Source organism: Drosophila arizonae, chromosome 4 (genome assembly GCF_054131065.1).
Source record: "Drosophila arizonae isolate 15081-1271.41 chromosome 4, UAZ_ARI_1.0, whole genome shotgun sequence".
Taxonomy (NCBI): domain Eukaryota; kingdom Metazoa; phylum Arthropoda; class Insecta; order Diptera; family Drosophilidae; genus Drosophila; species Drosophila arizonae.
This window is the reverse complement of record NC_142924.1, coordinates 11,575,941-11,603,143: the sequence shown is the minus strand read 5'-3', so window position 1 is coordinate 11,603,143 and position 27,203 is coordinate 11,575,941. Positions and strand designations below refer to the sequence as shown.

Genomic DNA, 27,203 nt, shown 5'->3' with positions numbered 1-27,203 from the left:
ATTTGCTTTCTCTGCCGATGCCGACGTCAGCGCTGACGTTAACGAATCAGCCGCTCTGTTGTGGTTTGCTTGGATCGCTCAGTTGTGGTAAATATCGCTGTGGCTCTTGTGTTTGGATTTTTGGCAGTCGTGTGCTACAAAACCAATAAACAAAAAACGTGGCGCTTGTTACACTTTTTAACGATTTGACACACAATACCGTAAGTAATATTTTCTAATATTAAAAAGCTTCATTATAAACAAATTGCATGACTGTATCCATAATATCCAACAAGTGGTTAACAAAGATTGAGCGTTTGTGTATTGTGGTTTGTCTGTTGGTATTAGGTTCTAAAAGCTTTTGAGCAAAAGCTTTAGACGCTGCTGTAGATGCTTTTTGAGGGGTATTGCGTAGGCGTCGCTGCCTTTGCAGATATTTTCGCTGCTTCCATATGGATGACTTTTGATGTACCCGAGAACAACAGCTCGAATCCTGCAAACAACGCAGTTAGTTCAACAAGTGAAGACAGCTGGCAAAGATAAAATTAGTTAAAAATACTTGCAAGTCAACATTTCATTATCTAAAAACTCTGGCAATCGAACACTATTGATAAGCCGCTTAAAATTCAAATTAAACAACAGCAGCAAAAAGGAAACAAGCAAAATTTTATCAAGCATACGACATGCTATTCACGCTGGGTAAGTGTGTGGGTGCATTTGTGTGTGTGTATGAGAGAGAGAGAGAGAGAGAGAGAGAGAGAGGCTGCGAGTGAGACTGTGTATATGAATATGCGTCTATGTATTGTGGGTGCAATTATTATGCATAGAACATGTTATTTGCAAGCCAACACCTCAATTGAAATGCAGCTCAGAAAAAAATTCCATTTCAATAGAATCAAAGGAATGTACAGCTGCGCCCTGCCCCTCCCCCTTGCTGACTTCACTAATCGCCGTAGCGTATGCCTAGCATATTAACAACAACAACAAGGTTGGGCTAACCCATTGCATGCCAATTTCAATTAGACAATGGCCAACACATTACGCGCTCGAATGTGCATCAAACAGGAATATTGAATTATAGTTAATAATTAACTAACTTTATGAGCATATGAAAAAATATTCAAAGCTCTTTTCAGTAGTCAAAACTCGCATGCGAGCAATGTTGTTTTTGTTAAAGCTTGCCGCTGCCAGCGCCGCTGCTCCATTGCGGCGTGGCTGCTCTGCTTTGTGCAAAGCGCCAACTTTGAATTCAGTTGCGCATTGCACTTTGTGGTGTTCGGTTGTGACTATCGTTGTGCTAATTGGTTCTGTGTGCCGTGTTTCTCTGTGCTACTGTCTTTCGAGTTGTATTACTCATATGCCATTGCATGCAAATCAAAGCTGGATTAGATGTTAATCAGTGTCATTGGCCAACCATTTGTGTATTGATTTTTGTACAAAAGTGTAAGCACAATGTCAAAGGATATGGATATTGAACAGGCGGCGCAGGCGACGAAGACGACGACTTCAATCGAAGTTAAAGCCGAGCCTGTCACTATTGCCGAACCAACAGCAACAATAACAGTAGTAGCAGCAGCAGCAGCAGCGGCAACAAATGGCGATAGCAGCGGCAAGGCGGTTGAGGAGCAAAAGCAACAACCAGCAACGGCAACAACAATAACAACAACAACAATAACGGAACAAGTGCAACCAACAGTTGCTGCCGCCGTCGAATCGACCGCAAGCAAAGGTACAACAACAACAATAACAACAGCAACCAATACTAAGCGCAACAAATAGCTTTCAAAAAATCAACAGCTCACCAATAACAGCGCTTAACATTTTAGTTTCGAATTAGTAAAAGTTATAATAAAACGCAGACACCGGTCAGCCGGACGAGCAGGACGGACAAGCGTAGAAAGAAAGAAATTCAAACAAACCCACATACACACACACAAACATACGCACACATGCGTAGAAGTGATAGGTTTAAGCGAGAGTGAGCGAGAGGGCGAGCGTGTGCCAATGCAATTGCATTAACATTTCTCATCCTCGTGCTTCGCCTCCTTCTTTGGCATCTGCTGTCTCACTGCCTCGCCCTCTTTCTCTCTGTTTCTCTCGCGGCTTCAGTTTGCTCAGTCAACAACATTTTCGCACCAAGTTGAATTTCACTTTAGTTTTTCAGCAATTTTTTCTTGTGTTTTATGCTTTATTTACTTTTGCTGTTTTCAACTTTTTACGCTTTTCCAAAGTCATCGGCGTCGCATCTTCAAAAAGTTTTACTTTTTATGTGGATTATTTATGTATTGCTTGTATTTTCTTCTGCCCATTACCTTCAAATTTTGCGCACGATCTGTTGCAACGCTTTGCCGAGCAGCAACGACTGCAGCACGGCTGCTTAACTAACAGTCAATTAACTATAATCTGCACCCTAATTAACATTCGAATATGTCCAATTCATTTCACTTGCCCCAAAATTATGGAGCCAGCCGAAAATGTTGTCGATTGTATAACTGTGACACGTGCCAGACAGACACAAAAGAAATCTAATGAAAAGACTGTGCCACATTCGGTTTATCTCGACTCGTTTCAATTGAGAATTCAAAACTCATTTGCATAAGAAAAAAAAAAAAACTTTAATTAAAGCGTCTGATAAGTGAAATGTTAAAAATTCGCTATCTGAGCATGGCTTGTTACAAGGTTTCTCTTGACTAGGTAACTGAACCCAGAAGTGAGCTCATTTGACTATGCTATATGCAAGAAGTATATACTGTACTATATAGTGATGTTAATACATAGTAATGTAAGATAATATAGCAGGCAGTGTCCTGATATGATATATACCATAAATTGTGCTGTAATAGCAAATAGTAGCATATAATAGCATATGGTAGTATATATAGCAGTATATTCTAGTGAGCTATATATACTACTAGTAGTAGTAACACATAACAGTATTCAGAATTATGATATATGTGTATAATTATGATATACTACTATTTATTACTCTTATTCTGAAATATATTACTAGTGTTAAATCATTTAAAATTCTTTGAAAATTTGTAAAACATTTGATTTCTGTCTGCATTCTTTTAAAATCTAAAATAAATATAATCTATAATTTCCTCTTCACATTCACGCTCTTCGTAAGATCTTGCTGTTAAAAGTGTATCGTCTTCTTTGAATTTCATTTAGTCTTATTATTTATCTAACTTCTAGTTGCGCTTTCAACACTCAGTAAATTATTATTCCCTACATGACTACAAACATTTCAATTTATCAGAGAAGCACTGAAATTTTTTAATTCATTTGCCATTTATTTTCTATCTGCCTCTCTCTCTCTCTCTCTCTCTCTTCTTGTTCATCTTTCGCTCCGACAAACCCCATACAATAGATACACGCTGAACAATGCTATTTAAAGCGATTTGGTATCATTTTTTTGCCACTGCCAAAGATTGCCGAAGTGGCTGCTAGACAATGTTTACACGCACTTCCCTGATAAGAGGTTCGCAGGCAAGGCATATGCTAGCCTCTGCCTCTCATCTTATAGCTGGGAAAAACAATTACAATATCAGTTGAGAGGCGTGTCTCCAGTTGGGGGGCGCAGTAATCTAATAATCTATTCGCGCATTTGGTATCAGTGCGTGCTGGCTTGTTTGTTTAGAGATCTCAGTTTGCCGGCGACGCTGTTAGATGAGTCTTTGTTTATCGCTAGATTTATTGGAATTACAACTGAATGCGGTTTTCTATGCCTCGTCGACGCGTATGCTTCGAAATCTATTGAATTTCGCTATGATATCATGTGTCAGCTATGGCGAAAATGTCGGGTCAATTACCAAGTAACGCTAAAATTCCAAAAATAGATCAGAGCAAAAAAATATGTATACAGAAGAATGTTCTGTCTGCTTCAATACAGCTGAGTGTTTAGATAATCGTAATAAATAAAAATTCTTTATTCTTAATTAAAACAATATTGTGGAAATATGAAATTTTGGACTGCTTAGCGCATACAAATGGATATATCTAAAGATGTATTATATATGATTCAGATCAATTTATTTTCCCCAACTTTTAAACGCATTGATCTATAAAATCTACAGAATTAAACATGTAGGTCGATGAGATTTCCATGCAGTCGATAAATCGATGTTAAAGAACTTAAGCTGTTAAATGATTTCTCAGAGCATCTCATAGTCGGGGACTCCCAGTCAACTCTTTCTTATTGTCTCACTTATTTGCTTCTTCTTTTTTCAGGCAACAACAAATCCAATATGGATCCGACGCTGATCAACTTTAAGGTGCTCTATGTGCTGACACAGCTGTGCGGCTTAACGATGATTGTGCTGGTTGGCACCTGGATCGGGCAGCATTTCGGTGGCTTGGGCGGCACCGACAATCCCAAGCAGGAGTTCAACTGGCATCCGCTATTTATGACCATTGGCTTTATCTACTTGTATGGCAATTGTGAGTAGCTGCCGTCAGTTAGTTAGTTAGTTAACCAGGCCGGAAAAGGTGCCACTAATCGGCCACTCCAATGCAATTCTTTTGCAGCCATACTCGTCTATCGCGGCTTTCGCACCACACGCAAGAAGACATTGAAGCTCACCCACGCCGGCATTCACATGGCCGCCTTCGTGTTGACGGTGATTGCGCTGAAGACGGTCTTCGATTCGCACAATCTTGTTGATCCGCCCATTCCCAATATGTACTCGCTGCACTCGTGGCTGGGCCTCTCCGCTGTCATCATCTTCTGCTTGCAGTATGTGGCCGGGTTTATGGCCTTCCTGGTGCCGGGCATGCGGGAGAACTATAAGATTGCTCTGATGCCGCTGCACATATATTTCGGACTGTTTGGCTTTGTATTGGCCATTGCCAGCGCCGTTATGGGGCTCACCGAGAAGGCCATATTTGCGATGTATGCTATCTGAATTTATAAACGCTTATAACTTGGCTAATGCTCCATAAATGTTTATCTTTGTCTAGCCCCAACTATTCGAAGCTGCCCTCAGCGGGCGTATTGGCCAACATTATCGGCGTGCTCTATGTTGTGTTCGGCGGTCTCGTTGTTTACCTGGCCACCGAGCCGTCGTATAAGCGAAAGCCTATACCGGAGGATACAGCTCTGCTCACAGCCAATGGAAACGAGTAGAGTTGAGCCGATGTCCCCAATGACCAGCTGCAATCATAACTTAAGCTCAAAACTGTGCACAAAACAAACAGAAAACAAATCCCAAAGTGGAGGATGCTATTAACCGTGTGGTGCTTCGTTTTTCGTTCATCTCAAAAGCTCTACGAAATGTTAATGTTGAAATGCGTGTTTTTAATTATAATAGTGAATAATTTATGAGTTATATAAATTTAATATATATACCATATATATCTATTTATACATATATATATTTTATGTATGTCAGACAACTGAGTAAACGCCCATAAAATATGTTTTAATCCTTACCCAGAATAATCTGTATTATACGAATATATGTTATAAACAAATATATCTATATGTAATATATCTATCTATATACGAAATTGTTTTTAAATTTAAAAACCGCCAAGATATCAGATTATATTCTATTTCAGTTGATACGCATAGGTATATACATTTCCAGTTTGCTTCAGCTATTGACTTTTGTCTTTTCCATCTTTATTGTCATCGTTCCGCCTATCATACTTGACAGTATTGTGGCTTGTGGGCTTAGGTAATCTCTCGTCATTTGGGAACTGAAGCCAAGACGCCTCATCGACCCCCTGGAAGTTGAGCTCATCGTTCAGGTCGACGAGGTATGTCGAAGTTCTGCCCACGATTGGGTTATCCTCGAGGCCGCGATAATAGCATTTGATATCCAAATGGCTCAATGTTCGAGCCGTGTTTTCGGTGACGTGTATGTGGCCAGTAACGCCCTTCTCTGCCATAATCGAGGCCCAGTTGACAGTTCGGCCCCAGAGATCGAAATAGAAGCGGGATTGGCCCACAACACCGGTGTGCGCAGGTCCATGCGAAATGCCAATCTTCAGTTGTCCGGGCATGGCGTTGGGGAACTTCATAGTCAGATTTTGCATGGACACATCCTGCATTATGCGCAGCATATCGGCAGCATAGTGAACCAGATACAGGACGCAATAATCACTGTATTCAAGATACGGATGATGGAATCGCGGATTATAGTTTAGCAATTCCGGCATCTGAATATGTTCACCTACTAATAGGCAAATGTGAAGAGCTCTCAAGATATATGTGTTTAGAGTTATAGTTACTCGATACATTTGACAATCTGGATAAACGGCCTCTGACCGGTTTCCTTATGGAAGTCCTGCTTGACTGGGATAGATTGTCGTCTGCATCTAGGCCACAAGCAGCCACATAGGTCCAGTTCATGACCTTGATCTTCTCCACCTTAAAGCCTTTCGCATACTCCTCGATTAGATCATCGAAATAGCAAATGAATTCGTTAAGGACACGCAGACTAGTCGTATCCAATGGGAAGTTGACAATGGAAGCGAATAATACGGCGACTTTCGCAACGTACTTGTGATATGGCGGATCGTTAGAGGGGTGATTTATAAATATGGGCACAAGGTAGGTGGGCAACATGTTAGCCAGGATATACTCTGCATTGCTCTTGCTTTTCTCTATTAGCTCCCGCTTCTTGTTAGCGTTAAGCAGAAAGCTTAAAGTTAAAAGATGGCATTAGAAACTAAGTAGAGTATATTGGGCATATTGGGCAGATCTTTCTCCCTTCCCATACTCACTAATAGCTCACGCGTTTTAGGTAGATTATGTGATGATCCAAGATCATGTAATAAATGCAGGCCGATAGCAAGTGCCAAACGCTTGCCACTTCTGCCGGCAGACCCATATTCGTTTTCTGTTTGCTGTGCTTTATGTTGTAGAACACATACAAGGTAAGGATGTGAAATATGCAGAGCAGAACGATCAGCGACGCTTTGAAGATCAGAGGTACGGACAGAAAGGTGAAGAGCATGATCACTAGAATCATATGCTCTGAAGCTTCCTGCAGATGGTAATCACATATAAATCTATTCGGCCTAACACTTTGTATCCCAGCTTACCCAAGGCTCAACGATACTCGGACCCGACAGGGTTTTATCTTCTATAAGCTTTAGCTCTTCCCGTCGAAGCATAATCTATAGCCATATCCCATATATACAAATGCATATAAAACTAAAGTCGTTTACATACGTACCGCTTCTAGAGTGCCCAAAATATAGACCATCCACAAACACAATACATAGACTATAGAGCGCAGTATTCGTTTCTCTTCCAGCCATCGACTAAATGTACAGAGCCAGCGATGTAGACAAAATTTCGGTGGAGACACTGCACGATGCTTGGAAATTTGTATTGTAATTTTGTTATAGAAGGCAAGCAGACATATTATAATCAATATCCCGTACATGACAAGCATTTTGTATGAAACTACAGAGCTAGACAAATGGAATTTGTTAAATGAAATCATTAAAAATGTTATAGAAAATATATTATTGAGTAAAGATATATGGGAAGAGATTCATCAATTATTTTCTCATCAGATAATAAACAAATATATCAAATTGTAAAACAAGATTGAAGGTGTAATTGTTTAGGGGAGTCGTAAAGAGTATTAGGAGATGCTTCTTCTTTTGCTTATAGAGAGATGCTTACCTGAATGGTGGAAACAGGGCCATTATACAAAAGACTGTGGCAATGAATACCATTAATAATAGGGCATATTTAAATAACAGATCTGGCTGACTATTGTAGCCGCTTTCAACTTCGGGCTTGCGATAGATTCTCCAGAATGGCGTGATATAAGGCTTGATAACATAATCCTCATTGCCACGTTCGACGCGATTTGAGAAATCGAAAAATTTCGCTAGGCTGTGTGTTGTATTACTCCATGTACGTTACTATTTATGATATTTATACTCGATAAGGCGGATTATACTTACTTGATGCTGTCGACGGGCATACACTCTACCTTTTCGAGCAGGCAGCTAGCAGTTTTCTGGCGCAACGCATCAAGGTCTTTCCCATCAAATGCGACTGATGCTCTTGATACCGAATAGAACGAGCTCCGTAGCATACTGTGATAGGGTAAGCTATCTGAATTCGACTCTGAATCTTTGGAAAGGTGCATGAAAAAATTGCCCGTGGTACTTTTTATGACTCGGGGCTGAGGCCCGATCAAGTATGTGGTAATATTGGCCTTCTGCAGAAGCGAATGACTTTGGGCCTCTTCCGGGCCATTCTCATAGTTATATTCACTATGCAGCAAACGGAGCGTTTTCTGCGACACGTGCACCATATTCTTGCGGCCCAGCGATGCCATGCAATGGGCTATGGCCACATCCTGTGACCAGATATCGAAGCAGCACTTCTGACGGCCCACAATGGCGGTGAAGGCCTCACCATCATGAACGGCCACACGAACTGCAATCTTGAGTTCCTTCTCCTGACCTATTTCATCTACAATGCTGATAAAGTCTAGAGCAAAATCTACGCAGGCATTTGTACGCCTGGTTGATTTCGGGATTATTCCGGAGATACAGCTAAGGAAATTGCCTAGGAACTTGATCGGCAGGACATTATGCTTAGCTGCAGACTGATCCAACCGCACACAAATACCGTTCAGAATCTCCAGAATCTCGGACACGTCGAGCTGTGTTATCAGCTGATAGTTTGTTATATTGGCGATCAGTATAGAGACATTTGAATACAGCTCTATGAAGAGAAGACTACAAATGGCATTAGGCATATGAAATGAGATGATTTTCTGATCGATACGAACGTTGAGATGAAATATCGCATGCCCTGGCGCTGCTCATCGATGTGCTTATACATTTCCGCTTTCAGAGTTGATCGGATATTGGATGACAATAGCTGTTCCATGATGTCATTTTCCATTAGCACGGCGGACTAAAGAGACTCAATGAGATGTGACAGGTAATACGAAATTCGATTTACCCTTAGCTTAATGTTCTGATACAGCAACTTGCGACGATTCAATATCATTCTCCTCAAGTCGTATTCGATGAAAATGCGAAAGCCCTCCATGAACATATTCAGTGAAACCAGATAGATGGCATAGGATCCATGGCTGCTGAGGCTGATCGGTTCCCTAATCGACAGGCTTGAGTAAACATAATATAAGAAATAGATCGCGGTAGAGCCAAAGCCAAGAAACGAGGGTTTGCCATAGACGGAAATTGGCAGTAGAGAATATATTGATATGGTGACGACGTGATCGTAGGAGCTCCTTAAATGCACATCAGGGCCGGCACTCAGTGCCATAAAGAAGGTATCTAAGGCTAACTGTTAATGGGTCTATTGACTAGAGACACCCAGATACCCATACCCGTCAATACTATCATCAGGGCGGCTGCGCAGCTGGCCAAGATGTTCCAAAGTGGAAATCGAGCATATTTCTTCTTGTCCTTGAAACATATCAAAACTATGAGCGGCAGCAGCACCATAATAACTATGAATGGAACCGTTGTCCGGATCGTATGCTGCAGAGGCGAAGAGACTGTTTAATTCGGTCAAGCGATGCTCAAATCACAGCGAACTCACTCCCTTGTACATTATTTGCAAAAGCACGTGTAAGAATCCCAATAGCTCTGCGAGGAACACGAAGAGCGATACATTGACCACGGCCAGGCGCTCAACGTATCGGCGGTAGCATGGCTCCAGGGAAAGATCTTCAATTTGTTTCTACGAGATGATGAATGAAATTTCATCAGCCCGAATGAGTAGATCGAAAGGACTCACGCGCAAATTAATCCACTCCCAGCCCTTTAGTTTCGACACATCTATGATGGATTCATCTGGCATCAGCATCAAATTCGGCGATTTGATAGACGAGCTCATGACTTGTTTGTGTTTATCCAATGTATTTGTTGTAATCAAATATTCTACATTGACTTTGAAAGCTGTAACAACTTTCTGGCTTTATCAAATGCTAGATGAGGTTGGCTGGAAGGGATCGACAAGGGGCTTATATAGAGTAGCTGCATTGTGGCTTAATCAGAGCAATTAGAAAAGCTCTTTACTCCCAGTTTAGCTATAGTTGAAAATACTTATATTTGCTGTACAGAGTTTTAGTTTTATACAAATTTATTTACATAAATATTTGTTTATAATTTAACTATTTTCCTGCGTTGGCGCTGGCGCTGGCTGGTGGGGCAGGAAGCCTTTGTATTCATCGTCGGTGCCCAGTATGTAGGTGGGTATGTTGCCACGCCCCTTGACGAATGTTTTTCCCCGGTAATTGCACTGAATATTGAAGTTGCGCAGCTTCAGTGCGGTATTCTCGGTCACCTGTATCTTGCCCGGAATACCTGTTGAGTCCATGCGCGAGGCCATGTTCACCGGATTGCCCCAGATGTCGTAGTGTGGCTTCGATATGCCCACAACACCGGCCATAGCCCGTCCATGCGAGATGCCAATGCGCAGCATGCCGTAGTCCGTGCTGCCCTCGTACTCCGACTGCATATTCTCGGCATTGAAGCGCCGCATGGCTCGCATCAGGTCCAATGCGAAATTGGCCATCACCTTGACCACCTCGTCGTTGCTGCGCTCATTATCATTTTCAGTGCTGCTCAGCCTGGGCGTGCCGCTTATCACATTGCCCTCGTACTGGCCACGCTCCATGTCCAGGGCCAGCGTATTGCCATTGCCATAGGGCACGCGCTGCAGCTGCTCGGAGCCCAGATTGCGATACTGACTGCGTCGTCCATTGGGCATTAGCGAGACATTGCGGAATTTCACCTGTGGCGCATTCACCTGCTCGGAGCGAGTGACGTCCAGGCCACAGGCGGCCATATAGGTCCAGTTGGCCACCTTGATCTTCTCCACGCGCAGACTAGTCGAATACTTGTTCAGCTGAGGGAGGGGATATGTTATACTAAGAGTCGGCCATATATATATTTGTCTATCCTTGCTCACCACATCATCAAAGTCACAAATGATCTCGTTGAGCACGCGCAGGCCGATCTTGTCGGTATCAAAGTTTTTGATCGAGGCAAACATCACTGCCACATTGTCGTACTCCTCGTAGTAGAGCTCATTCTGCAGCTGCGTGGATAGGTAGAAGTCGGCTGCAAATCAGAGATCTATTAGTATTACATAAACCATATTTTAGTCACTCAACTTACCCACGTGCGAAGGCAATATATTCACCAGCAGCACCTTGATCGTATCATTCGTAATTAAGGCGTCGTCCTGCTTCTGCATCAGTTGCCGCTTCCAGCTGCCAATTGCTGTTGTCTTTAGTCAGGCAGATTAGAATTGAAATGCTCAAGCAACTTACTTGTAGTCCACTTTGGCTATAAATTCCGTCTGCCGTTCCATCAAATGAAAAATTCCCAGCGTTATGAAGATGAGCAGAAAGTGCGAATATTTTGCATTGAGATTAACATTCGTCGGAGGACTGCCGTCAAAGATATGATCAAATTCATAGACCACCAGCACCGTATAGGCGGCCGTGATGAGCACAGCGACAGTTGTCTTGACAACGAACGGAATGCGCGTGAACAGAAAGGCGGTGCCAATCAGTAGCGTAACGCAATTGGTCAGGATCTGAGAGAACGATTTTAAGATTCATTAAAAATACATATTTTCGTCTGACTTACCCAAGGGTGGAAGCATTGTATAAGTTCTTCATCTCTTTTTGGTCCACAGTCGAGCTGTAAAGTACATGCAAATCTCGTTAAGTAGGTAAATGTACGATTTATGCTATTCTACACTCGCGCCAACATTTGAAAATTGCATTTAATGCTGTTAGCTGACAGTTTATCGAACAGGGCTGTTAGCTTATTGTTGCAGCGTTGCCACCTAATCACTTAAATTTAAATTTCATTAAACCCACCACTTGCATGGCGGTCACAGCAATGCAGGAGACTACCACGAGCATGTAGACAGTGACGCGTATGCCAATGCTGCGCTGCATGAAATCGGACATTTTGTAGAGCATTCGACTGAGCTTATATTTCGGCAGCGACTGTTCCGTGTCGGAGAAGTACATAATCCAAAGTTTCTTATACCAGGAGATGATTAGCATTGCGGTAAGCACAGATATAGTGACGCCATCAATGATCCAGTAGTGATATTTGGGACTGCAAATATAGTAGAGTATTGAGTATGTTCCTATTTCCCATGCCCATGCTAGCTCCTTAACTCACTCTTTGCTGAGCAGCTGAATGGACAGTAGGCATATGTAGACAAACCAGGCCAGGACTATGCTGTACTTCAGCATGACATCCGGCTCTCGGATGTACTGTATCTCCCAGTTGCGTATGCGAAAGAGCAGGCAGAAGGAGCTAATGTTGCGTCTGAAGGTCTCCTCCTCGATTTCGTCTTGGGTGAGGTTTGTGGATCGTCTGCAAATCTTAGTGATCCTAGTGCAGGGAATTGGTGTAAGTCAAGTATACTCTATGTGGCTTAAAGGAAGTACTTACTGTATGCGACCGATGGGCATTTTGTCCAGCTCCCGACACATCTCCAGCTTGGCCTGGTTACGCACTTGATTGTACTGCTGCAGCGTCGAGTTGTACATGAAGTTGGACTTGCTGGCTTCGCTCAGCTTCTTGGCCTGGCGCTCACGCTGCACGCGACGCGGATCATGCATGGGGGCCTACAACTTTCGACATTGATTAATTGTGCAATTCGCCTGGACGAGGGGCTGCAGTGCGTCCATGGAGCAATACTCACGCGCAATGATTTGATGAGGAATGTGCGTATGTCGTGCTTCTGCAGCACTGGATCCTCGCGTGCCTTCTCCGTGCCATCCTCGTAGAAGTATTCGCCGTCCAGCAGCCGCAACGTCTGCTGACTCACATGCACACGTCCTGTGGCGCCGGTGGCCTCCAGTCGGTTGGCGATGTCCACATCCTTGGACCAGATGTCGAACTGCCATTTGGAAGCGCCAATGACGCCGGACAGCACGTCGCCGGAGTGAACGCCAATGCGCATATCAATATTAAGATTTCGCTTCTCCCTGGCAGACATAGAGGTTAGTAAGCGAGCCAGGTGCATGAGCTATCTCACCTAACATCGCGTATGTCCTTGATCATGCGCAGGCCCAGATCCACACAGCACTTGGCGTGATCCTCGTTGGGACTGGCCAAGCCCGCGACGCAGTAGTAGCAATCGCCCAAGAACTTGATGCGCAGCACGTTGTGTTCCTCACTGGCAATGTCGAAGCGCACGAAGAGATCATGCAGCGCCTCCACCAGCTTCTTCACATCCAACGTTGTGGTCAGGTGAGTGTAGTTCACCACATCCGCATAGAGAATGGTGACATCCTTGTGTGGTTCGATGAAGAGAGTGCTACGGATGAGAGGTATAGATATTGCAGCAGGATTATGGTGGGCTTTACACTTTGGACGACTCACCCATGATCTGGTTGACGCCAACGCCTCAAGGCTTGACTATTGTTGCTACAGCCATGATTAATGCCGGGTCGCTGATGATGTTGCTGCTTGGAGCGTTCAATGCGATTGCGCACATCCTCCTGTAGGCGATCGGCAATCTGGGCGGGCAGAATGCTCAGCAGCAAGCTGCGCTCCTGATCTCTCGCATAGCGCAGCAATAGATTCTCCTCCACATACTGACGCCGATCCAGGAAGGTGGTGCGCAGCGCAATATCCCGCATCAGTCGGAAGAAGATGCCCAAGAAATTGACGCAGCTCAAGTAGATGGCCTCGCTGTAAAGTGAGCTACAGAGGAGATATCTACCCAAAGAGCAGGGAGCTGAGACTTACTTGAATATGCTGTGCATTTGATTGGCCTCCTTGGCGGAGATGACAAAGCTATAGTTGATTATATAGCAGATGGTGACGGCGGTGCCCAAAATGAAGGGCTGCAGCACATGCGGAATGGGCATGAACATATAGATGGCATATAGAGTATATGCATCATAGATGGGATTAAGGATGTCATTGTTGCTGGTGGCATGATAGACATTCAGTCCAATGTCTGGAGAGCAGGGGGAAAACAATGAAAAATAAATAGTTGGTCTACCAGACTAGCCGCTATAGCTACCCATGAGCACCAAGATGGATACAGCCAGCCAGGAGGAGGCATAGACTAACCAGCCGTGTTTGCTGATCAGCTCGTTGCGAAAGTTGACCGAGAGTATTAGCCAAATGAGGACGCCCGTTACCAGATAGGTGATCATGTCCACATAGGCATAGGTCAGATCCGATGAGGTTAGCAGCACCAGGGCGTGCGTGCAGGTGACGAGCAGCTGGATAAAGATGAAAATGGACAAATAGCCAATCCGAAGGCGGCGCATATATAAATCATATGACTCCTCCAGTTCCAGATTGCGACATTTTCGCTAAATATAATCCAAGAGATTAGATGCCGCTTGAGATATATATGTACATATATACATATGTATGTATGTATGTAGTAGAGAATTCCTTAGCAGCTTACCACTAGATAAGACCACTCCCAGTTCCTTTCATTGAGCGTCGTCTGGACATGCTCATGATTGGAGCGAAACGAACTCGTTCGATTGCTGGCATTATATTGCGAATTCATACTGTCTGCACTTGTTGCTCTCGTTCAGGGCGTAAGCATTTTTACTTGCTGCAAATGACTTGGATGACTGAGTTCCAAGACTGCTTAGCTAAAAGATTAGGCTCCTGGGAGAACTACGCACTGGGGCCATAAACGAACGCACACACATTGATTCAGTCAGTCAGTCAGGCAGCCAGAGCCAGAGCTTATCAGAGCTAAGAGAGCGAGGTGAGCGTGAAGAGCGTACGAATAATTGTTTTTGTGATTATTTCGGATATCTTGGAGTATCGGATTCAAGTATTTGGTTTATTCCGCTCATACTAAAGCAATATTGTATATTTGAGAGTACTAACGCCAATCGAACTGTATCGCAATTCGCGAGCGCTGCGTGACACTGCGCCAGCAGCTAATTTAGCAATTTGTCTAATGTGTTGTTGATAGCGCCTAATGGTTTGTAAATCACAAACACTCGCCTATCAAGACATGCACAGTCTATTAAAAAAAAATTTGTAAGAAAACGTATTATCTCTGGCCCACTGGCCACAGCGAGCGATGCAATTGCTTCTTTCGCTTCTTTTCGTTGTTGTTGTTATTTTGTAATGTGCAATTTGTTTGGTTCGCGTATTGTAATTTATTGGTTAATGGCAAAACACTTGAAATAATTCGCACTTCACTTTGGTTGGCAATAAATACGATAATAATTAATAAAAAAATTAACACCACTTAAGCTCGTCGCGCTGCTACAACCCAATACAAAACGGACAGGTATCACAAATTACTCTTTGGCAAAGCTGATAAGCGTCGTCGTCGCCGTCGATTGGCAGAGACGGTTGCGGCTGCGGTTGCGGTTACGGCTATTGTACTGCTCAATGAGCTACGGCACACGCGTTACGGCTGGTCTCGATTCCTATGTGACACCTGAGCGCCGTCCAATACGCTTCAACTTCGGCGATCAACTGATGGCAAGTGTTTAGACGCATTGCTATCACACCTGTTGTCGGGTTTGAAGCGCTTATCGGTGTGAAGCATACGCCAAAATGCTTGACGCATATTCATAATATACTTGCTACTTAATTTGATTGATTGCTTTTCTATATAATTAATAGGGCAATACATTTTTAAAAATAACTCGCTAACATTTATTTATCTTCCACCCAGCCATAGCAAATATTTGAATGCAGAAAAGGCGCCAATATTTGATTTTATAACTCGATCAGGCAGCTCCGCGCTGTGCATTAAGTTGGCAGCTCTATATTCTGTTAATGTACATAGTTGTTTTATAACATTGGGCTTATCGATTATTCCAGGACTTAACAGCGACCGGTGTAACTATATTTAACTGTTGTTAACTTATTTTTTTAATAATAAACAATTAAATCGAATCGATTACAGTGAAACAAGATCTTATTTCATAAATTTTGTAGAATTTTTCGGAACGTTGCTAGAGCACGAAAACAATTAACAGCAGAGGCATTGCTGAGAGCGCTCCTAGTTAACAGCCAATGTTAATGTTGAATTATTACAGCTGTTATCACAGAACGAGAAGAGGAAGATTTAATTATTTTTGTTTTTCGACCCGTGTGTTTTTCTGTCCCTTTTTTTTCGTGTTGCATATTAAATAAAAAACGGCATATAAATAGAATTGACCCAAGTTAAAGAATCGCTGCAATGTCAGCCTTCACGGAATCCGCTCTTATCAAGAAACTATCCGAACTGAACCCCAGCCAGCAGAGCATACAAACATTGTCCTTATGGCTGATCCACCATCGGAAGCACCACACGGCCATAGTCCAGACCTGGCAGCGCGAATTGCAAAATGGTACGTAACAAGCGAGAAGAGAATGGGAATGGATTTATTACAGAAAATTATCTCTGCATGCAGTGCCGGAACCGAAGAAGCTAACGTTCATGTATCTGGCCAACGATGTTATACAGAATAGCAAAAAGAAGGGGCCCGAATATGGCAAGGAGTTCAGTAATGTGCTGCCCAAGGTGTTTAGCCATATTGGCGAAACCTGCAGCTCGGAGAAACTGCTGGGTAGTCTGGGACGTATTTTGAACATCTGGCAAGAGCGCGGCGTCTACGATCCCAAGGCGATTGCCGATTATCGGTCGCGCATGAATCGCGAGGGAGCTGCATCAACAGCGGCTGCGTCCAATGGCAGCAAGAGTGGCGGTGAATCAGCTGCGGGTCACAAGCACAACCACACCAGCAGCAGCAGCAGTAGCGGCAACAGCATCAGCAGCAGCAACAACAACAACAAGTCGGAGAAGTCCGAGAAACGCGAGAAACGTAAACATGAAGAGAGACACATGAAGTCGAAGCGACCACGTGCATCGCACCATCAAAGCATCAGCGTAGAGTCGCCTGTCGTTGAGCCCGAGAATGGACACACGCCTCCATACTTGCCATTGGGCGAACCGCCCGAGCCCGAAGAGCTAATCAAAGCGCTGACCAGTATTGAGAACTCGGCGTCAAGCGATGCGTTGGTGCGCGAACGCATCGCCAAGCTGCCGCCCGAAATATCTGAAATAAGCTGCATTAGCAAACTAGAGGATAAAGACAAGGCCAAGGTCTTGGCCAAACAGGTGCGTTCTATCTAATATCAACGGGCTTGGATTCATTTACTAAGGATTTGCATTTCTGTTTGTCCAGGTCAATGAGGCCGTTGAGCTGCTGAACGACTACAATGCGCGTCTGGCGGCTGAAATGGAGGAGCGCACCAAATTGGCAGCGATGCTGCGCGACTTTCAGGCGGAGCAGAAGGAGCTACTGGCCCAAGCGGAGCAGCGCTTGGATGTACGTTGTTAGCCAATTGTATATACAATACATATATGAAAGATAATCGCCCTTTGCTATGCATTAAATGTTCAATTCGCTCTATATCCCACTCATCCTCGATCGAATGTTCTCTGTGTACATATATTTGCAGGAGCACAAGAAGAAACTGGCCAAGATGATGAGTCTGCAAAAAGAGATACACGATCACTTGTCCAACTTGCCCGACCTGACGCAGCTGCCAGACGTTACAGGCGGCCTGGCACCGCTCCCCTCAGCCGGCGATCTCTTTAATACCCTACACTGAGCTGGACACCAACACGATTCGAAAATAAGCGCTGAGTCAAAGCCTAGATTTTTACATACTATACATATAGAAATATATTAAATACAATATAATGACTTCGTTAGCTTATGTATTTGCTCGTAATACCTTCAGCCACATTCAACAAAATAATAACAATTAATTGATTGCAATTAACATTTATTGACAGTTAAACTGAAAGCACATGCAATTATTTATGCGAGGGTCGACTGAGAAGTTTATGACGCTTTGGTTCTAGTGCATCACATAGTTGGCCACGCCCTGCCACTTCTCGACGAAGCCAATGATGTCCGTTACGCTGCTGGTCGGGGCCATTTTGACGGCCACCGCGAACTTGCTCCAGACATCGCGATTCACCTGGTTGCTGGAGGCGGAGAAGGTGACGGGCTGGCGGCCACGCACCGGATAGCCGCTGAGCAGACAGGGCAGATCGTTTGGACCCAAGCTGGACTCGTAGAGGCCGCGATCATCGTTGGGCAGCAGCTGATCCACCTGCTGGTCCATGCTGACGGCCAGCACCCATTCGCGCACCTCCTCGTGCAGACTGGGCTCGTTTTTGAGATGGATGTCCTCGGGCAGCGGCACGGAGCTCGGAAAATCGGTGGCTGCCAAATCCGAATGATCGACCAAATTGCCGGAGCCCTCCTCAATGGCCTCGCACACGTCCAAGTAGTGATTGAGCATGACGAAGGCCTCTGCCTCGCGACCCGCCTGCCGCAGCTCCATGCCCGCCTCGTAGAAGCCCTTGTCCACGGGCAGCACATCCGTGTGTCGCAGCAGCGCCAAGGAGAGACGCACGGCCACCGGATGCAGGGACTGCACCTGCTTGCAGGCGGCTCGCGTCGCATAGTAGTGGGCGATCAGCAGATACTGTTCGGCATTTGCCGCGAATTTGGACTGAGCGTGCTCCGAGCCGCGCAGCCCCTGCAGCAGGCCGTAGAGAAAGTCGCGCAGTCGCTGCCACACGGCTCCGCTCTCCGCCTGCTGCTCGCGCAGCGCCAGGCAATCGAGGGCGATGCGCGTGTAAATGTTGAAGTGCTCCTCGATGGGTGGCGCTCCGTAGCTGAGGTAGAGACCCAAGGCGGTGACGCTGTCGCCCTCGCGTATGAGCTGCGCTGCGTAGGCCGCCACGTACTTCTGCAGCACGGAGGGACTCAGCTGCTTGGCCTTCTCCAGGCAGCGCTGCCACTGGCCCTGCTCGGCCAGCAGATCCAGGGCGCTGATGATATCGATGTCCGCCAGCTGCTCCACGTTGCCCTCGTGCTTGAGCCGGGACTTCTGCTGCTGCTCCACGTAGGCCAGCAGCTCGGCGTCGATCTCCTTGGCCAGGCGGCGCGCCTTCGACCACTGTTCGGCGCGGATGAACACATCCACCGCCTGCTTGGGCATGTCGGCGGCCAGGTACAGCTGGGCAGCCGGCCCGATCTGCTTGATGGCCAGCAGACGCGGTCCCAGCGCCTGGGCGAGGTCCTGCGCATCCTGCCCCTCCAGAAACTGATTGACTATCTCTGCGGCACGCAGTAGGGCACGCTCCAGCGTGGCTGCATCCTCGGCATTGCTGGCGTCTATCTGCATCAGGCACTCGGCGGCCTTGCGGAATTGCTCCCGCTTGGCGAACTCGGCAGCTCGCTGGAGATAGGCGCGGGAGTCGGCGCCCGCATCCTCGCCCTGCGCCTGGCCCCGCTGCACTTGAGCCTGCAGCCGGCGCAGATCATTCAGGGCGGCCGGATAGTGCTCTTCAGCGATGCGCAGGGCGTCCTCGAAGAGCGCCTCCTGCTTGTAGTGTTCAATAATGAGATCGGGTCGCTGTGCGCGCAGCAGCAACATCTCGTAGTCCTGATAGTTGCGTGTCTCCAGCGCAGCGGAGGCCTGGCCAATGAGCACCTCGTTCACGGCATCCGGCAGATGCTGCTCGGCCACGTTGAGCGCCGCCTTCCAGTCGCCAGCATGCTGGTACATCAGTATGGCCTCCTTCGGCTTGTGCGCCTTCAGGAACTCCGCTTCGGCCTCCTCGAACTTGCCCTCGTCCTCCAGCGACATTGCTATCTTCAGGTGCACCTCGTCTGTGGGCTTGCCGGCAAAGCGGCACAGCTCCATGGCGAAGTCGAATTGGCCGGAGTCGCAGGCAAAGCCCACGGCCGTATCCAGCAGTCCCAGCTTGCTGAGCAGCCGCACTGCGCTCTCCACCGGCATGGACTTGGCCCACATGTAGGCCACCTGCTGGCTGGCGCCCTCGGTGCCCTTCTGCTTGGCCACGCGATAGCCATCCTCCCAGCGGGAGGAGGAGCAGTACATGTGCACAGCCGACTTCCAGTCGCCCGACGCGATGAAGTGCATCTCGGCATTCTTGAACTTGCCGCGCGACTCCAGCTGCCGCGCCAGATGCAGATGCGTGCTGTCCAGCAGATCCTTGTGGTAGCGCTCGACCAGTCGGATCATCGAGTCGTACAGCTCGCGGCGCTTATACATGGCTATGGCCAGATCGGGCTCATTGACAGCTATCAATACCTTCTCGGCATCCCGATACTTGGCCTGCTCCTCCAGGCTGCTGGCCAGCTGGACAAACAGTTCGCGCAGCTGATCCGCCTTCAGATACTTCTCGCCCAGCACATAGGCGCGCTCCCACTTGCCGTGTCGGTTGAGCAGCTCGATGGCATCCCTGTAGAGATTGGCGCGCACCAGCAAATCCTCAGCGCCATCCAGGTCGCCCGCGAAGGCCAAGTGCTTCGACAGATCCAGGGCATAGCGCTGTATCAGCTCAGGCTCGTCCAGCACCTTGGCTATCTGCACCGCCTTGCGCCACTGCTTGGCGCCCACCGCTGCCTCGAGAGCTTTTTGTGTGGCGCCCGCCTCAATGTAGTGGTTGATGGAGGCATCCAGCTGCTTGCGACCCACCAGCCAGTCGCCCCACTGCTCCTCCAGGGCGGTCACCTCCTGAGGGGCCACAACCCGGGCCAGCTCCAGCGCTCGGGCGAAGGCTCCGCCCTTGCGGTACAGCGCCAACGCCGCCTCTGGTCGGGAGAGGCGATGTGCAATGTCGCCGGCCAGCTCGTAGAGCTCGCTGTGCACCAGGCCCTCGGTTACCTGCAGCATCAGCTGCTCATCCTGCAGCAGCTGGGGCGTCTTTAGGGCCAGGCGGGCAGCGCGTGCCGGCTTGTTGGCCTTGAGGAACAGTGCCATGGCCTGCTCCAGTTGGCCCTCGTCCTCGAGCACTTGGCCCGCCTTCTCCTGCTGCTCGGTCTCGAGTAGGAAATCCATGTGCTGTTGGCGCAGCTCGGCCAGGCGCGCATAGCCACGCCGCTCTGCCAGGGCAACCGCCTCGTCCCACATCCTCAGCTGCTGGTACATGGCCAGGGCGGCTTCAATGTCGCCCTGCTCCAGGTAGATGCGCTCAGCTGCGCGCAAATCGGAGCCCAGCAAAGCCAACTTGGCCCTCACCTGCGGGCAGTGTATGCCCGGATTACCCGTAGTCTCCTCGTAGTTATCCGCTTCCCGTATCATCTCGGTCAGATAGTAGGCCTTGGACACGTTCCCCAGAGCCGCATAGCAACGCTGAGCCACGCGCAGATTGCCCTCCTCCAGTGATATGATGGCCAGGTTGTGCCACATGGCCTTGGCCGCCGGCTTGTCGCCCAGGGACTCCAGGAAGTGCACGGCCCGGCCGAAGTCGTTGTCATTGACAGCTGTGCCAAACTCGACGAGCCCCTCGTCCAGCTGGTAGCTGTGCTCGCTGGGTCCGTCCTGAGTGCGTACCACAGTGCGACCCTAAGGGAGGAGACGAAGGAGAAATGAAATTAAAGCCTGACTATGACTATGAGTAGGATATCAAAGGGAGTAGGAGGAGTCCTTACATTCTCGCGCAGCACCTCGATAGCCTCGCCGCGTATGCTCTGCATGGTCACATGCTCGGGCAGATCGATGTTATACCAGATGGCCAGATTGCTGTTGCTCTGGGCCACCACCACGTCGCTCTGCGGCACCCACTGGACAAAGGAGATGTTGCTCAGGAGCGTCTGCTTCTTGCCGTTGTAATTGTCGACGAGTATCAGGCGCAGCTTTTTATCACGGAAGAGCAGCTTGTGCGCCGTCTCGCTCAGCTCGAGCCAGTCGATCTTGGTCTCGTGATTGATCTGCCCGATGATCTGCTGGCTGACCAGGTCAACCACACAGATGGTCTTGGCGTCCAGCAGAAAGGCCAGTTTCTTGTTCTCGCGTCCATTGCCGCGTTCATTGAGCCGCACTGAGATCACATGGGGATTGACGAACTCCGTGCGCACCGAGCCCAAAATGCGATTGTCACCGTATTCGACAAGGCTCAGCTCGCCCACGTTGAAGATCAGGCAGACATTCAGATTCTCGAAGTAGAAGCGCTCGTGCCTGCCCGACGCCGTCCACGGCACCTCGCTGGTCAGATTGCGCGTGAGGTCGCACAGGATGAGCGACTCCTCGGTGCGGCCCACTAGGAAATTATCCTTGCCCATGATGCGCACATCATCGATCTCCAGGCCCAACTGAGACTCGATCGTCAGCTGCTGCGTGGGCTCTGCCAGTGAACGCACCAGCAGCTGACTGGGCGCCACAAAGATCAGCTCGAACTTGTCCTGCCAAATGGTGCGCTTCAGCACCGACTCGTACAACAGCACAGCGCCGCTGACCGAGCCCAAGGCGAGGCGAGCGCCGTCTCTGCGCCAGATCAGCGCGCTCAGCGTGTACAGGCAGCTGATCTCCTTGCTGGCGCTCTCGCTCCAGGCGCTCTGGCGCGGACTCCAGGCAAAGATTCGTATGCGGTCGTAACTGCCGAAGGCAACAGCCTGACCGTTCGGACTGCTCGCGGCTACAGTGAACTCTCGCTCGCCCTCGGTGCGGGAGAAGTCGAAGCAGCGCTGCTGACGGCCCTGGAAGTGAGTGGGAGAGAGAGTGAGAAAGATATAGAGTTGATAAGTAAAAAAAGAGAGAGAGAGAGAGAGAGAGAGAGCAATGAAAGAAAAAGAGATTGACTTAGCTATTTCCTTCTCTAGTGCACTCCCACCTCAGTCGTCTCTTTCCCACTTCCTCTACCCTTGACCCCTTACCATGCTATCATAAAACACAATGCGCTGATCACAGCCAGCGGCACAGAAGCCGCCCTGCGGCCAAGCGAGCGCAAAGGGTGGCACAGGATGCTGCACCACGCGGCCCAGTGGCTCGCTGACCTCCTCGGTCAGGTAGTAGCGTATGATGGTGCCGTCGTTGTGGCCGCTGAGGAAACCATTGCCCTTGGTATTGGCGGCCAGCGAGATGCAGATGCTGTCGCCGCCATAAAGGCTCTGGGACTTGTTGCTCTTGCAGTGCAGGGCGCGCACTTTGCCATCCTCAAGGCCTGCCAAGAGAGAGGGAGACAGAGACAGAGATAGAGAGATGAGATTAGATTAGATTAGATTCTTATTAGAGTCTGTCATTCACTTACCCGCTACAATGGCTCCGGTTGTGAGCCAGATGAGCGCCGTGACGGCGCCTGCTTGGGGAAACTTATTGCAGATGACCTTCTTGTCGTTCCAGGACTCGCCCAGCTTGTAGACATACACAATGCAGTCGCTCTGGCCCACGGCCAGCTTGGTGGAGTCCGGGCTGAAGGCCAGGCCGCGTATGACATAGGAGTTTTTGCCGTTGGCCGGATTCGCTGGCTTCGTACTGAACTTGTCCCGCCGCTCGCCCGCATCGTCGTAGAGCAGAATGTGCCGATCGGCGGTGGCTATGGCCAGCTTCTGCTGGTTGGGCGACCAGGCGAGGCCCGCCACACGCTGGATTTGCTCCTGGGGGTGAAAGATGAGAGTTTCGCTTGGTTAAAGGGGATGCCCTCTGATCTCACCTGCCCCTCAAGCAGAGTTCGCAAATATTTTAACTGCATTGCTTGGAAAATTTCGCTTGAATCTCTCTGAATTGCTCAAATTGCAGTCTTTAGTTTTTCAGTTGATAGTCCTTTCTGTGCGCGTTTTTCAGCTTGTTTTGGCCAACAGTTGTCAAGGCAACGTAGTCTACGTTGTTGCTGCTTCCGTTTTGCGCCTGCCATTCTAAATAAATGGCTTTTGTTTTGAAATGCAGCAGGTGCCGGGCATGACACAGGATGTGGGACAGCGTCTAAAGCTGTATCAGGGGTTGCTTTTGTTGCTCTTGTTGTTGTTGCCAAACATGATAATGTCAGCATTGACGCTGGCGTCGCTGCCAAAGCTGTTGCTTGCTTTGCAGCCACGACGGCAGCTCAGCCTGTTGGCCTAGTCCTGGCAGTAGCAGCAGCAGCAGCAGCAGCAGCAGCAACAGCTCAAAGGGGCGCATGTGTGCGAGAGAGCGCAGAGAGTGCTTCAATTCATACAGGTGTGTTGAGCCAAATGACTGAGGCAGCGGGCGGCAGAGAAAGTCTGAGCGAGCGAGTGACAGAGAGGGCCTATGAGGGAGGATTCCATACGAAATAGGCATAAATGCAGCTCTAGCGGCAAATGTGCGTGGGTTTGTGTACAGACTAGTAGAGAATATTATAAGTATGATTATAAGACTATAATGCCACTGCTTGACAGTTTTTAAATTATTTCTTTAATTCAGCAATCTTTTCTTAGATCAGTTTAAACTCTTTGAATTCATCTAAATATTATCTTAAGAGAAATTCCTCACTTAACGCTCAGCGAAGACTGAGCTGCACTAAGCACACATATATGCAAAGGTTTGTGTACCGACTAAAGTGTATAAGAGCACTTTGTACAAATAATTGCTGTGTATAAAACAAGTATAAGACTGTAATTCAACTGCTTGCCCATCAGTATTATATCCTGCACTGCTTTATTAACTGCCGTCCCGCTTAAGCTATTCACCTTTTTCGGATTTATTTAAGCTTTACCAAAAACTTTCCCCAGTTGCCGCTCAGCAAAGCTTTGCGTTACGCTCTCGTCTCTATTCGTGCTCGTCTCTCTTCGTGCCAGCAGAGCCTCGTGCATGGCTCGTGCCCCAACGTCGGCTAGGTTGGCCAAGTCGTTGAGTCTAAACGTGCCACCATTGGGGACTATGGACTCGCGAATGAAGTGCGAGCCGGCCAGGCCAAGCCAGGCCAGAAGTCGGTCTGGTATAGGCTAATGTATGGCAACGCATTGTGGCAGGTCAAAGCGCGCGATGCTGTCTAGGCCTGCCTGGCCAGTACTCTACCCTGTTGGAATGTGTGCGTGTGTGTGGGTGTGTGTGTGTGTGTGGATGTTAGCGCCTGGCATCCCTTTAATGAGTTTCATTAATTAAAGCTACTTTGTAAGCAGCGGCTTGCTCCTGGCTGTTGTTGCGGCTGTTAGTACAGCTGCTGCTAGTATAACAGTTGTCTGTCCGTGTATGTGTGTGTGGGTGTGCTTAAGTAAACATGCAACATGAATTTCGTCCTTGACTTTTAATGGGTTTATGACAAAAACGTTGCTAACCACCACAGCCATTGCCAGGGCCATGATCCGCAGCTAATGTGCAGGGCGCACTTTATTGTCGCTGATTTTGCAGCCCCATGTGTGTAACTTCCCACTCTCTCTCTCTCTCTCCCTCTCTATGTGTTTGTGTGTGCGTGGATAACAGAGTTGTTAAAGCGGACGTCTGCCGGAAGCTCTTGTGGGTGCCATTTTTTTGCTTCTGTTTCATGCTGCATGCGCCGCACGCCATTTTTATTTCTATATGTATGCTTAAAACCTTAAACCCTAGCCAGACTTTTGTCTTCTTCTCAAAACTTGTGCCATTGCTCCTGCCCTTGCAGCGTGTCCGCATCCGCCTCCGCATCCGCATCCCCATTGTCTGTCATTGTTTTAGCTGGTTTTTTTTCCGCGCTACGCGGTCTGCCTGAAGCAAAGCATTCGCCATTTCCTGGCCAGCAGGATTCGGTGACTCGTGCTGCTTTGGGTTTTGATGCTTGTTAATGCAGTGAGTGGAGTATATTAGCTTTTGTGTACAATAAGTCTTTCAGTCTGAAGCTAGAGAGATAGAGAGAAGTAGAACTAGATCAGTGAGAATATTTACAGCTTTAACGAGTATTCTCCCGTCAGCTACTCCCGATGTGTTCTCTGTTTTGGCATTCGTCGACTTATTATTTATGTGCTGGAGTCAAGATACTTTGCATTTATGTATTAAGAGGCGACAGTGGTATATGCGCACTTATTCAAAAATGCATTTGCAGCTGGTATCCATTAAAGGATTTTCCACTTGCGACCGCTAAAATGCGCTAATTCGGCTATAAGCAACAATCTGGTTAAAACTCACAAACAGGCGCCAGTTAAAATCTGAGCACTGCAAGGCGAAACTTTTCGTTTCAACTTTCACGCACACAAACACACACATAGAGAGAGAGAGAGAAAGAAAGTGAACTTTCAGCCAGCAAACTACAAAAAACTCTGTATATTCACGAGTGTGTGTGTGAGAGAGAGTGAGAGTGGGAGTGAATAAACGAACTAAAGTAAATGTAACAAAATATATAATAATAATAAAAATGCAAGAAAAGCGCTGGAAAAGCGTTGCAGGAAGTGCGCGAAAAATAACAGCCATTGCGAGTGCTATGCATAATGAATAACATTTTCAAATTAGTTTCCGGTCAGTGGAGATTTTAACGCGGCCTGTCGAGCGCAACGGGTAATGCCAACAGCTCGCTGTGTCTGTGTGTGTGTGTGTGTGTGTGCTTGTATGTGTGCAGTAGGTGCATTATAGCATTTTTGTAATTCAATGCAAAGTAGTTCTTTTTTTTTTTATAAAACAAAGCAAAAGCATACAAGCTGACAGACAGAGAGCAACAATCAGATTGATTGCCAGCAAGCAGAGTAGACTAGCAAATACCCTGACTACTTTGGCCATTATTCTTAGCTGTTACTATATGAATAAGTAATAATAACAATAAAATTAATTTTTCTGTTTGAGTTCACATAGAGGAAAATAAATATGGATATACATACAAACATAGCTCAATCATCTCAGCTCTTGATCCTTAACTAAATTCTAAATTTCCCCCATCACATAATACCCTATTTCCACATAGAAGAGTATGCTTGCTTCAGTTTAAGCTCAGCTTTATATTAAGTCAAAAGCCGGACAGACAGACAGACACTTGTGAAATATGCGAGCTAATGAAATCAAAATATGAGTCGCCCAGGAATTGCCACAACAAATGCAAAATAATCACCTAGGAGAGCCGAGTCCGCGAAATCCCAGCGGTTTGACAATTGGCTAACAGCATTAACGATTGCAGCATCCTTGACTGCAGCCGGTAGCTAGTCAGCCAACCTTCCAGCCATCCGGCCACTCAGCCATCCAGCATCCAGCATTCAGCTGTGAGCAGTGAGCATTGTGAACTGCCTGCGTTTGCCGTCAAAAGATGATGCAATCGTTTTGTTGGCTCGAGGGCAACATTTATGGCTCAGCTAGCGGGCTAACTGGCGTACACTTTTAGCCAAATGAAATGTGGCACAAAGGCCTTTGGCCGTGAATGCATAAATTTTAACGGCCAGCAACTTCTTTAAGAATCTAAAACACGCACAAAGCTAATTATGTGAATGCTGGAGGGTGTACTTAAAGTTTATATAATCTATCTCTCCATCTCTCTCTCCATCTCTCTGCCTATCTCACTGTCTGTCTCT

The 27,203-nt window shown here is 47.2% G+C and overlaps 5 protein-coding genes across 9 annotated transcripts; 2 read left to right on the top strand and 3 right to left on the bottom strand.

Moving 5' to 3' along the window:
* Nucleotides 1-57: 57 nt before the first annotated feature.
* On the top strand, nt 58-5,490 carry LOC108613785 (ferric reductase SjCytb561). 3 transcript variants are annotated; one of them, XM_018007506.2, is made up of 4 exons: nt 58-200; nt 4,213-4,422; nt 4,510-4,873; nt 4,942-5,490. In XM_018007506.2, the coding sequence occupies exons 2-4, from the start codon at nt 4,230-4,232 to the stop codon at nt 5,105-5,107; spliced, it is 723 nt and encodes a 240-aa protein (XP_017862995.1). In that variant the 5' UTR covers nt 58-200; nt 4,213-4,229; the 3' UTR covers nt 5,108-5,490. The 3 variants fall into 3 exon arrangements, with proteins under 3 accessions (XP_017862995.1, XP_089324900.1, XP_017862994.1); XM_089468774.1 differs by lacking the exon at nt 58-200 and adding an exon at nt 438-678; XM_018007505.2 differs by lacking the exon at nt 58-200 and adding an exon at nt 1,220-1,708.
* On the bottom strand, nt 5,484-9,916 carry LOC108612703 (adenylyl cyclase X E-like). 3 transcript variants are annotated; one of them, XM_018005662.2, is made up of 12 exons: nt 9,731-9,916; nt 9,533-9,673; nt 9,318-9,471; nt 8,927-9,264; nt 8,751-8,878; nt 7,912-8,697; nt 7,625-7,840; nt 7,167-7,407; nt 7,033-7,107; nt 6,712-6,974; nt 6,217-6,629; nt 5,484-6,161 (listed from the first exon to the last, which is right to left on the bottom strand). In XM_018005662.2, exons 1-12 carry the CDS (start codon nt 9,827-9,829, stop codon nt 5,581-5,583), a joined length of 3,435 nt encoding a protein of 1,144 aa, XP_017861151.1. In that variant the 5' UTR covers nt 9,830-9,916; the 3' UTR covers nt 5,484-5,580. The 3 variants fall into 3 exon arrangements, with proteins under 3 accessions (XP_017861151.1, XP_089324897.1, XP_089324898.1); XM_089468771.1 differs by having other exon boundaries at nt 5,484-6,158; XM_089468772.1 differs by having other exon boundaries at nt 8,751-8,842.
* ACXD (Adenylyl cyclase X D) lies at nt 9,731-15,456 on the bottom strand. The gene is made up of 14 exons (XM_089468769.1): nt 14,399-15,456; nt 14,003-14,300; nt 13,723-13,936; nt 13,354-13,665; nt 13,007-13,288; nt 12,671-12,956; nt 12,418-12,593; nt 12,142-12,357; nt 11,829-12,075; nt 11,593-11,646; nt 11,271-11,539; nt 11,116-11,210; nt 10,907-11,058; nt 9,731-10,843 (listed from the first exon to the last, which is right to left on the bottom strand). Exons 1-14 carry the CDS (start codon nt 14,504-14,506, stop codon nt 10,103-10,105), a joined length of 3,450 nt encoding a protein of 1,149 aa, XP_089324895.1. The 5' UTR covers nt 14,507-15,456; the 3' UTR covers nt 9,731-10,102.
* A 337-nt stretch (nt 15,457-15,793) lies between these two features.
* Nucleotides 15,794-17,679, top strand: LOC108614611 (regulation of nuclear pre-mRNA domain-containing protein 1B). Its single transcript, XM_018008808.2, has 4 exons — nt 15,794-16,304; nt 16,368-17,074; nt 17,142-17,285; nt 17,419-17,679. Exons 1-4 carry the CDS (start codon nt 16,154-16,156, stop codon nt 17,569-17,571), a joined length of 1,155 nt encoding a protein of 384 aa, XP_017864297.1. The 5' UTR covers nt 15,794-16,153; the 3' UTR covers nt 17,572-17,679.
* A 97-nt stretch (nt 17,680-17,776) lies between these two features.
* Oseg2 (intraflagellar transport protein Oseg2) lies at nt 17,777-24,193 on the bottom strand. Its single transcript, XM_018008805.2, has 5 exons — nt 23,438-24,193; nt 23,036-23,381; nt 22,662-22,948; nt 21,441-22,484; nt 17,777-21,354 (listed from the first exon to the last, which is right to left on the bottom strand). Exons 1-5 carry the CDS (start codon nt 23,474-23,476, stop codon nt 17,824-17,826), a joined length of 5,247 nt encoding a protein of 1,748 aa, XP_017864294.2. The 5' UTR covers nt 23,477-24,193; the 3' UTR covers nt 17,777-17,823.
* Between the last annotated feature and the right edge of the window lie 3,010 nt (nt 24,194-27,203).

Coding starts and splice junctions, on each gene's coding strand:
- LOC108613785 (XM_018007505.2), top strand. CDS start 1,432: ATGTCAAAGGATATGGATATTGAACAGGCGGCGCAGGCGACGAAGACG. Junction 1,709..4,212: donor CGAATCGACCGCAAGCAAAG/GTACAACAACAA, acceptor TTCTTTTTTCAG/GCAACAACAAATCCAATATG. Junction 4,423..4,509: donor TATCTACTTGTATGGCAATT/GTGAGTAGCTGC, acceptor ATTCTTTTGCAG/CCATACTCGTCTATCGCGGC.
- LOC108612703 (XM_018005662.2), bottom strand. CDS start 9,829: ATGAGCTCGTCTATCAAATCGCCGAATTTGATGCTGATGCCAGATGAA. Junction 9,472..9,532: donor TGCAAATAATGTACAAGGGA/GTGAGTTCGCTG, acceptor TCGCCTCTGCAG/CATACGATCCGGACAACGGT. Junction 7,841..7,911: donor ATGCCCGTCGACAGCATCAA/GTAAGTATAATC, acceptor TACAACACACAG/CCTAGCGAAATTTTTCGATT.
- ACXD (XM_089468769.1), bottom strand. CDS start 14,506: ATGAATTCGCAATATAATGCCAGCAATCGAACGAGTTCGTTTCGCTCC. Junction 14,301..14,398: donor GGGAGTGGTCTTATCTAGTG/GTAAGCTGCTAA, acceptor GATTATATTTAG/CGAAAATGTCGCAATCTGGA. Junction 12,076..12,141: donor ATTCAGCTGCTCAGCAAAGA/GTGAGTTAAGGA, acceptor CTATATTTGCAG/TCCCAAATATCACTACTGGA.
- LOC108614611 (XM_018008808.2), top strand. CDS start 16,154: ATGTCAGCCTTCACGGAATCCGCTCTTATCAAGAAACTATCCGAACTG. Junction 16,305..16,367: donor GCAGCGCGAATTGCAAAATG/GTACGTAACAAG, acceptor CTCTGCATGCAG/TGCCGGAACCGAAGAAGCTA. Junction 17,286..17,418: donor AAGCGGAGCAGCGCTTGGAT/GTACGTTGTTAG, acceptor ATATATTTGCAG/GAGCACAAGAAGAAACTGGC.
- Oseg2 (XM_018008805.2), bottom strand. CDS start 23,476: ATGCAGTTAAAATATTTGCGAACTCTGCTTGAGGGGCAG. Junction 22,949..23,035: donor AACCGGAGCCATTGTAGCGG/GTAAGTGAATGA, acceptor CTCTCTTGGCAG/GCCTTGAGGATGGCAAAGTG. Junction 21,355..21,440: donor TCGAGGTGCTGCGCGAGAAT/GTAAGGACTCCT, acceptor CTCCTCCCTTAG/GGTCGCACTGTGGTACGCAC.